General features: G+C 59.4%; 1 protein-coding gene across 1 annotated transcript; it reads left to right on the top strand.

Annotated features, from left to right (window-relative positions):
* Positions 1–312: 312 nt before the first annotated feature.
* On the top strand, positions 313–8,036 carry SLFNL1 (schlafen like 1). The gene is made up of 6 exons (XM_024738748.1): positions 313–601; positions 2,423–2,572; positions 4,239–4,735; positions 6,678–7,019; positions 7,129–7,272; positions 7,914–8,036. Exons 1-6 carry the CDS (start codon positions 313–315, stop codon positions 8,034–8,036), a joined length of 1,545 nt encoding a protein of 514 aa, XP_024594516.1.
* Positions 8,037–10,449: the final 2,413 nt, after the last annotated feature.

Genomic DNA, 10,449 nt, shown 5'->3' with positions numbered 1-10,449 from the left:
ATGTCAAATTCTGCAGAAGGGGAAAGGATTTGTTACCGTTTCACTCATGCTGCCCTAACCTCTGGGGTCAGAATTGAACGTCACTTAAGAGAACAAGCAAAAAAAAAAAAAAACCCAAAACCTCGACTTCTGAAACTGTTTCACAAAGCCAAGCCTTCTGATAGTGACCCAGAGTCATCCAAAGAAGCTGAAATGGTGTCCGGTGGGTGAGACCACACCACTGATCCCGACAGGGCAGCCACCCACAAAGCGGGAAGGCGTGTGGGGAAGTGGGACCGGGGAACAGAGCTTCCTGGGCCCACCCTCGTCGCCATGACAAGGAGAGACGTGGACTCCAGTGCTGAGGAACATCAGGAAGGGAAAACCCAGGCACTTCAGGAGAGAAGAGCGCAGGCTCCGCTCAGGGCTGAATCCTTGGGGAACCTCTCTGCCCCGTCCCCACCTGTGGTCCCTCCCCACCTGCCGGCTGTGTGGCCCGTGTCCCTGGGCCCTGCTGTGTCTCTGTTGCCCAGGCTGTTAGTCCTAAGCGGAAGTGTCCACAGCACCCTCTTCAGCGTCTTTGTGGAACAACCCAGAGACCCTTCCCTGGGCTGTGTCACCGGTGGGCCAAGTGGACACAGTTTCTGCCCTCGTGCCCGATGCCACGACCCCTCCTCAGAAGAGCCACAGGTGACTTGCCCCTTGTCTTACAAATAAAGTTGAAAGCACAGAAAACTGTCTTGCCTAGGAGACTCCGGACGCTCCCTCCCGCCCCTGTCGTCCCTCAGCTTTTTTGCAGCCTCCTTACCTTACTTAATGCCCCAAGTCACCCCATCCCATCAGGGAAGCTCCCAAGCTGGAAACGTGCAGGCCAAGCGTGAGAACTGTGTGTGTGTGTGTGCTTGTCCTCACAACACCAAAGCCACCGAGGATGCTGCCAGGGGCCAGCGGCCAGCAGGTCCCAGGGTACAGACACCAGGCCCGAGATACCTGTGGGCAGCTGGGCTGGTCCTGTCAAAGGATGGGCAGGAACCAACAGGCAGCCGCTGGTAGGCAAGGGGAGGAGTCAAGACTGAGGCTGGAGCGTCCCGGGGCCCGGATGGCGAAGGCTGCGTCCACACCACTCTTCCCCTGAGTTCCAGTCTGTTCTCCTGACAGCCTGTCCTCTCCCACTTAACGGCTGAGCTCAGCCCTCGCCCCCTGCCCCGTCCCCTGCCCCTCAGCTGGGGTCCCTGGTTGGTTTGCGCAGACACCCGTGCTTGCTACGGTGTGGAGGATCGCAGCCACAGGCGCCACCAAGTGGACACTCTCCAGATAACGTGAGAAGAGCCCTATCCACAGCCTCCCTCTGCCCCTCATCTTTGGGCCCACCTTGCATTCTTTTTTTTTGGTCATTCTTTTACTTTATAGATTTGTTTACATCTTTATTGGAGTACAGTTGCTTTACAATAGTGTGTTAGTTTCTACTGTATAACAAAGTGAATCAGCTATACGTATACATATATCCCCATATCCGCTGCCTCTTGCGTCTCCCTCCCACCCTCCCTATCCCACCCCTCTAGGTGGTCACAAAGCACCACCGAGCTGATCTCCCTGTGCTGTGCAGCAGTTCCTACCCACCTTTCATTCTTAACTTTAAATTCAAGAGGTTTTCTTCCTCCAGTGCCAAGTAGGGGTTGTCAGTAAGGTCACAGACATCCAGCGAGAGGACTAAAAGGGGCTGCTCTTCCACAACGCTGAACTCGTGTCCGCCATCACCCGGCTGTTAGCCTGAGATGCTGTAAATAACCCAGTTTACACTGCGGTGCGTTTCAGTATGTGAAATATCATTTTGTAAATGCTTACAATGAAAGACAGTTTTTACCCCCGCCAAAAAAGAGGTGGAACTGATGTTCAGCTCACGTAAGGCGGCTGTTAACAGAGCCCAGGGAAATATGTAATACAATCGTTTAAAGAGATTTCCAGCAAGAATGGGGAAAGATTTGGCACTCAAATCAGTTTGGGAAATTTCATGCCAAACAGCTGCCTGATAGCGAGGCCCCTAGAGAAGTATGTTATGTTCACGTGTTCGTTATGTTCTCTGGTACAGCCACGTGTATGCTCATCTGCCGGGGCGCCTCTCCCGGCCAGCTGTCTGTCTCTGCATAACTCATCATGACTCGAGTTAACCGTCCAAGACAGCCACAGCCCCCACTTGTTACTGTGAGAGCAGCTCGTGATGGCAGAGTCCAGAGAGGCCTGAGAGAAAGGGGGAAGCCTGGGGAGCTTAGAGCCGTTATTCCATAACTCTTGGCTGTGGAGGCAGAGGCGGGTCAGCCCTGGCTGCTGGGCCCCTCCCCCGAGCCTCAGTGCCACCACCTGGGGCCTCGGGCCTCCTCCTTTCCTCCACGCCACAGTCTCCTTTCTCAAGTTCCCCACCCAAGCTTCTGCCTCCGTCTCTCAGGGAAACAAACTCATCGGCATCTTCAGAACGGCTGCTCAGAGAAAGAGGCGGCCTTCTCGCCATGCTGTCAAGCAGCCTCCCCAGTCCGCAGTATCCGCTTCTGGACACCACCCCCCGTCCCCTCACCCCATCGAGACTTCCAGAAGCAGTGTGGGAAAGTGCTACCTACATCTGCATCATGAAAAGCACTTTCAAAGCCCCCACCCACCCAAGAACAGATTTCTGCATTAACAAAGGCTGTGCATCACCCGAGTCCTGGTCCCCGGTCAAACAGCAGGTGACAGCCCCGTCCTTCAAAAGACATGGCAGCGCCTGACCGATTGCTCAGGGCGCTTCTGGACAGCAACCTCCATCTCTGGCAAAGAGAAGAGCCTGGTTGGTGTCAGGGGAGCCGTGGAACCAGCTGCGTTCTGATCCATTCTGGGAGCAGCTGGGCCCTGTCCGTGCTCAGGGGAGCCTGGGATTGGTGACTGAGGTGGGGACCTGCGTGGGCAGGAGGGCCCGGAGAGACCTGACAGAGGGAGGAAGTATGTCTTCAGTCCCTGGATTCTAGGAGCTGCCCCGAAGAAGCCCCACACGAAGCTGCATGAGATATCCGTTTACACTGGGGTGGGGAGTAGGGAGGACTTTTCCTGGCTCACTTGCCAAGCCTAGAAGCATTGTTGACTCTCCTGAGATCACAGAGGTGGCTGCACAGGCCCCACCCACTTCCTACAGCCCTGGTTCCCCCTCCCTGAGCCAAGCCCCCAAGCACCCTGGGGAGCTGCTGGGCAGGGGGCAGGGGTCTGTGGGAGCGGAGGGCTGGCACCTCCCACTCTCCCCCAGGAACCATCAGGACATGAGGGTCACAGGCCCCCCTATTCCCTCTATTCCCGTTTGCCCTGAATGTCCCCACTCCAGCAGTGGTGGCCCCCAGGCCCCGACTGCCTCAAGTATCCAATCTGAAAAGATGCAGGCCAGCGGTACCTGCCACGCAGACCGGAGGCTGAGTGTATGGGGGCGAGTGGAGGGGCTGGTGTGTGCACATGTGTGCTCAGCTCAGGAGTGAGGACCCCTGGCCTAGCGGGAGGTGGTGGGCGACACACACGAGGGTCCAGCTCTGACCCTCATTCCGCCCCTCCTCACTTCTGCTCCCTGGACCCAAACCAGAGGATCTGGTCTAGATGAGCCTCGTCGAACTGTACGTATATATGCAAAGGCCATTGTTCTGGGGAGGGGCCGTAGCTTTCATCCGTGTGCCCAAAGCAGAAGAACCTCGCTCTAAAACCCGCTGACCCAGCCTGACCCCTTCAGGACCTCTGCTGGGCTCACCCCGGCTTCAGAGCAGGCAAGGAGAAGCACAGGGGGGCCGCAACCAGTCCTCAAAGCCCTGGGTTAAGGCTGCTTCTCCAAAGGCCCCTTGAAAAGGTTTCTCTGGTGCCTGGAGGCGGGGCAGGAAACCCTGAAGGCATCTAGGAGGCCCCAGCCTGTGGATTGGTGAGGGAAGACAGGCCCACTGGGGCCAGTGAAAGGATGGGGGGAGGCGTGCCTCAGAGACCCGAGTTCCGGTCCCCTCTGCCCCGCTTGGAGCACAGGCCCTCAGTCCTCCCTCCTGTGGGATGGAGCGGCAGGTCCACATGCTCTGTTCTCTGGCTCAGCCCTGTCTGACTCTCCTCTTCCCTGTCCGAGGCTTTGGGCGGGTGGCAGCCCTTTCCTGCCGGCCCTCCGCCCACCCTCGCTCTCTGGCTCCACCCAGCCCCCGCCAATCTGTGAACCTCCCGGGAGCCTTGGCCCCTCCGAGTCCCCTGGGAGGCCCTGGGCTGACCCGAGAGCCCAGGGCCCCAGGAGGAGTGGCCAGCGGTGAGGAATCCCAGAAGCCCCTCCGAGGGAGACCCCTCCAGAGACCTCCAGGAAGAGATCACCGCGACACAGGTGCAGGAGCCCCTCATGGAGCCCCCAGGCAAGCGGCCCCTGCAGGAGCTCCCCGCAGAAGAGTCCGTGTCTGAGGACTCAAGTACCAAGGCGGCTCCCAGCAGGCATGTTCTCTACGTGGGCCACCTGAACCCCCAGTTCTCAGTGCCCGTGCTCACCTGCCTGCTGCGAGACGCCCTGGAGCGGCTGGAGCTGCCGGTGGCGCGGGAGCACATCCAGGTGGTGAGGCAGCCACGCAAGGCCTACGCACTGGTGCAGGTGGCCGCCCACGAGGACACCCTGGCCTCCCTGCCCTGGCGCCTACACACAGCCTTGGAGGAGCACCAGGTCATCCAGGAGCTGGTGGCCCCTGGGAAGGAGCTGGTGCTGGGTGAGGGCCGGGAGCCCTCAAACCGCAGAGAGGTGAGCGAGCCTTTCCCCGAGCCTCACTCGCGGCAGGCCTGGGTGTGGATGGCCTGTGCTGGGTGGGGGTGAGGGGTGTCTTGGAGAAACTGGGGACAAATCTGCAAACTTGGGGGCTGCTACTCAAATGACTATGGTCCCAGAGGGACACTGGAGGGACACTGACCCTTAGAGTTTGCCTCCAGCCTGGAAGCACGTGAAGGAAGACCCGAGTATCGAACCCTCCCTGGGCCCGTCTGCATCCGGCCTCTGGGCCGGGTCAGCCCAGGCACGAGGATACCCAAGGGTCCTGGCTTTCTCCTTGGCCGACCTCATCGGTTCAGTTGCAAAAACCAACACCTGCTCTGCCCGGGCAGTACAGCAGAGTGTAGAGGCTCCACCCTGCCCTCAGGGAGCCCTGCTTCTATGAGCCAAGAGGGGGCAGACCTGGAGCTGGAGGAGGGCCCAGGAGGGTCCTCACTGCTCTCTGGGGACAAATTCCCCGGGGAGTGAAATCCAGGCTGGGGCTTAGGCAATGGGACAGGCACTTGGGGAAGGGTATCCCCAGCAGAGGGATGTGGCACATATGAGGGGACAGGGTGGGGATGGATGCATTTGCAGGGTGGCAAGCCGGGTGCTGTCCCTGGAGCTCGGGCTGCCGGGGGACTGAGGCAGAAAACACAGGCCAGAGGGCAGGGGCCAGGCCACCAAGGGCTGTGAGACCAAGGCAGAGGCAGCAAAAGGTCGGCTTCTGTGGGGGTGGGAGGGAAGAGTCAACTCACTTTTGAGGCGGTGGTAGCCACTCCGCAGGATGGGTGATCTTGGTTTGTCTTTTCCTTCGGGATGAAGACTCCACGCCATTTAAACTGTTGCAGAGCTAAACAGCTAAACGGGGCTTACATTTCAAGACCTGTGGCCTGATGGCATGTTTGTGTGATAGCTGGTGGTTTTCCCGAGTCTCCGCTAAGTTTGTCTCCGCTGGGAGCTGCAGGGCTGGTAGGGATGTGCCTCTCATCACTACACCCCAGCCCCGGAAGCCACCTCTGGAGGCTGGAGGGCAGCAGGGAGCTAGGGAAGGGTTTTAAGGGAGGAATGACAGTGTGACTTGCATCTGAGGTCAGCGAAGAGGATGGATAGGACGACGGGGAGAGCCTGGAGGCAGGGAGTCCGACGGTGAAGCCCAGAGCAGGGAAGTGGCCCTGAGCAGGCCGCTCCCAGAGCCCTTGATCAGAGCAGAAACCGTGAAAGGGACTCAGGAGGGCCGGAGGAAAGTGCAAATTCAGGAGGACTGGTTCAGCAAGGCTTTCAGGGAGATCAGGAAGAGGGTGGCATCTCTGGGAGCCCCTCTCAATTCAGAGACATGCAGCTCTGTCACAGGGGACCTCAGGGTGCCGAGGTGTCTCCTGGGATGATCCAACCCTGCGCCTCAGAGGCCGACCCGTAACCCAAGTGGGAAAAGAATGGCTGCAGGTGTCCCAGGTCCCACCTGGGAAGGACAGTTCTTCCTACCCATGTGCATCCCATAGTTCACCTGGGCAGAAGGCAGCCTCAGGGGAGCACTGGCTGGTTCCAGCCCCTGACCCAACAGGGTTTCCCACATTGGCCTCGGGATGGTGGGCAGAATTAGCCCCCTCTGCCTGGGAGGAGCGTCAGGACGCCCGTGTGGGCTGGGCCCTGGGTGGATGGGGCGGGTGGACAGGGGGATTATGGCTGCCTGTCCCTCCTTTGGCCGCCAAGTTCAGGGCTCCCGGCTCTTGCCTGGGCCCATATGCCCCGCTCTTATCCCCCACCCCAGCAGAAGGAAGACAGCAGCCCGAGCCCCAGCCCCGGCCCCATCCTGGGCTCCAGCCCCCCGCTGGCCTGGCTCGCCAGACCCCTTCCTACCCAGGCCCCCACCCCACGGCAGGACTCCCCAGGCCGGCCCAGTGGCACGCGCTCAGACAGCGCCATCGTGCACCAAGAGATCCTGGGCCAGGAGCGCCTCTTCCAGGGCGCCTTCCTGGGCAGCGAGACACGCAACGTGGAGTTCAAGAGGGGGGGCGGCGAGTACCTGAGCCAGGCCTTCAAGCACCACCTGCGTCGCTACGTGTGCGCCTTCCTCAACAGCGAGGGCGGCAGCCTGCTGGTGGGCGTGGAGGACAGTGGCCTGGTGCAGGGCACCCGCTGCAGCCACCATGACGAGGACCGCGTGCGCCTGCTGGTGGACTCCATCCTGCAGGGCTTCAACCCCCAGGTCTTCCCTGACGCTTACAAGCTCACCTTCATCCCCGTGGTCAGCACCTCTGCCACCGGCACCCCCCTCAAGGTAAGCCCTGCCCCCAGCGCCCCCAGGCTGCCCCGGAGCCAGAGAGGCGGGATTGGGGCTGCACACCGTCCGGTGCAGCGCCCGCAGAGCTGCCGTTGCCCTTCCCCAGGTGATCCGCCTGAGCGTGCACGCCCCCAAGGCCCAGGCCCAGCCGCAGCTCTACGAGACGGACCAGGGGGAGGTGTTCCTGCGGCGGGACGGGAGCATCCAGGGCCCCCTGTCCGTACGCGCCATCCAGGAGTGGGGCAGGCAGGTAAGTGGCCCAGGCCAGGCAGGCAGGGTAGGGGCCACGCTGGCCCTGGGCCCCTCGGCCACCCACTGGGTGGGCTCGCAGCTGTCGGGTTTCCTCTGGTGCTCCCCAGGGGCTGGACTGCAACAACCCCGCTACCTCCGGTATTCCTCTGCGGTGTAGCTGGGGCCGCCGGGAGAGTGGAATGTTGAAGTTCTAAGACAAACCAGAGGGCTGCGTACTGCATTTGGGCGGAGGCCCTTAAGACGGGGAGGCAGTGAGTGCTGGACACAGCACTTGGACACAGTCCCAAGGAAAGCCTTTTCATGAGAGAAACATAGGTGACAGAAAAACAGAAGAGGCCAAGGGGCTGACAGAGAGGGAGAAGGACATGGCGGGGGGCTGCCAGCCTGAGCCCGCCCCGGTACTTGTGCAGGCTGCGGAGGACGGGTCACCCCAGCATCTGGGATGCTGGCAGGACTCTCCCCGAGACCCCAGGGCTGACTTGGTCAGGAGACCTGGCTCCTCCACCTACCAGGGCCAGAACGGTGCCCAGAGACCTTAAGCAGGTCCCCCAGGCTCTCTGGGCCTTCCCTTCCTCCACCAGTTCAGCCCCGGTTCTGAGATGATGTCAGCTCAGGCACACTTCTCCGATGTCCCCTCAGAAGTGGACGGCTGAGCTGAGCAAGCTGGAGGAGAGGCTGCGGGCGCTGAGAGCCGAGAAGGAGCAGCTCCAGCAGCAGCTGCAGCAGTACAAGCCCGTCTCCTGCACCTGCCGCGTCCTGTGAGGGCCCAGCGCTCTACCTGGAACACGCGGGGCCGTCCTACTGACCCTACGTCCCCCCAGTAAAACCAGTCTGGGTTGCTCAGAGGTGGATGGGAGCTCTGCACTTGCTGGCTCCTCCTACAACAGTGCGCTCACACGGGCTGGTCCCCACGTGGTGTCAGTCCTGAGCAGACCCCGATCTGTGTAGCTGAGGAGTTGCGCTTAGCACGATCCCCAAGGCAACTTACTTTCAGAAAGAACGTGTAAAAACTTGGCCAGCGCTCTCCTTGGGCTGAGCTGTAAGGGACCGTCCCTCTGGGTCTCTGACTGACTCCCGTTGGCTAGGCAGGTCCAGATAGGGACTTGTCACCTTGGGAAAGCCCCTCTGCAGATGGCAAAGTACATTGATAACTGCGGTTACAGGGTGGACAGGCCACCCTGCAGACCCACCCCTGGCTTGCTGGGATTTGGGACTGTCAAAGCTCTGTAATAAATCACATGCCCCCAGGCAAGAATGGTTCTTTCTAGAACGCTTGGCTGGTTGGATGCAGCTGGGTAGAGTCCCATGCCCAGGCCATTTCTGTCCAGGGGGCCCTGAGTTCCTCCCCCTACAAAGCTGTGGGGTAAGGAGCCTGGATGGTTGGGTCCCAGTCCATCTCCGCCTTGAAGACTGGTACCTTAGGGCAAATCACAATACTCCCGCTTCAGTTTCTTCATCTACAGGACAACAGGGGACAGCTGGCACCCTGCTTCCCTCCAGCACACACCAACACCTGCACAGGGAGGGTCTGACTTCCATTCCATGCACCCTCCAGCCACTGGAGAGGATTCCTGCTCTGGCTATTTCCCCTGTCATCTCCACCAGTGGAGCCAGAGGCCCTATAAAGCCAACATCTGCACCCGGGCAAGAATGGTTCTTTCTAGAACATGCCTGGGCTCAAAGACCTCCAAGAGCTCCCCATCTCATCAAGAGCAAAGCCCAAATAACAGTCTACACAATCCCCCCCTGACCTGGCTCACCTGCCCTCAAGGCCTCCTGCCTCTTGCTACTGCATTCCAGCTACACTGACCAACTTGTTTCATGAGTACACCGGCCTCAGGGCCTTTGCACTGGCTGCTTCCAATGCCTGGAATGCTCCACCCTCAAGTGGAGAGGAAAGGAACCTCCCTACCCATTCTATTGCAAATTACTCTCTTCTTCCCTGCTTCCATCTTTTTCTTTCTGCAGAGCACCTGTCAGTCACACTGTAGCTTTTATTTGTTGTTTCCTCCTCACTAGAATGCATGCTAATGGGGACAGGGACTTTGGTCTGTTTTGTCCACTGCTTTAAGTTTAGAAACTAAAACATAGCTGGCATGTGGCAGATGCCCAGTAAATATTTACTGATGAAAGAATCAAGGATACTCCTAAATTTGGGGCCTGAGGCACTAGAAAACCATGAAACTTTGTCGAAGAGGGTATTTCACAGGACTGGGGGTCCATGGAACACACTTCAGTGATCCCCTCTCCCTCCCCCAGCCTAGAGGTCCTTGGCCACATCCATGGAGTAGACAACAGAGGACCCCTTGTGGGCCAATCACAACTGCTCTGAAACTTGGTTTTCCCATTTACCAAACACACTGGTTATAGGGACCTAAGGTGGTAATGGATGCCCATCTCATGATGGATTACCAACCCACTGAACTGCTCGGGGCCACTGACCTTAGGGCCTGAGCCAGCTTCTCAGAAGCCACTTAAGAACTGCACAGAGGGGCTTCCCTGGTGGTGCAGTGGTTAAGAATCCGCCTGCCAATGAAGGAGACACGGGTTCGAGCCCTGGTCCAGGAAGATCCCACATGCTGCGGAACAACTAAGCCCATGCACCACAACTACTGAGCCTGTGCTCTAGAGCCCGCAAGCCACAACTACTGAGCCCACGTGCCACAACTACTGAAGCCTGCGCGCCTAGAGCCCGTACTCCGCAACGAGAAGCCACGACAATGAGAAGCCCGCACGTCGCAACGAAGAGTAGTCTCCGCTCGCCACAACTAGAGAAAGCCCACATACAGCAACGAAGACCCAACGCAGCCATAAATTAAATAAATAAATAAGTAAAATTACCAAAAAAAAACTGCACAGAGGATGTGCAGCTCGAGAGGTCAGAGGGGACCCGCTGCTGAGCGCCCCCCTCGGGCCAGGCGCATGGATGCCCAGGCACCGCGGCCCTCGGAGGTGCTCTACAAAGGCAGAACCCGTCCGGATCACCAGTGCTGAAGAGAAGGGTGGGGGGACTTGGCCAGGCTTACTCCCCAAAGAGAAGCCTCCGGGCACTGGGCAGCCAACACCGGGCTTGAAGGCCACCCTCCGTGCAGTCTCGGCTTCAGCCCTCGCCCCTGCTACTGCCCTGTCTCCACAGCCAGGGTGGTAGGCTGGCCGGGCTTTGCAGCCCCTGGAC

The sequence above is a fragment of the Neophocaena asiaeorientalis genome, unplaced genomic scaffold (assembly GCF_003031525.2).
Source record: "Neophocaena asiaeorientalis asiaeorientalis breed wild unplaced genomic scaffold, Neophocaena_asiaeorientalis_V1.1 scaffold106, whole genome shotgun sequence".
Classification (NCBI taxonomy): Eukaryota; Metazoa; Chordata; class Mammalia; order Artiodactyla; family Phocoenidae; genus Neophocaena; species Neophocaena asiaeorientalis.
Note: the sequence above shows the minus strand (reverse complement) of the source record. Positions and strands in the feature narration are given on the sequence as shown.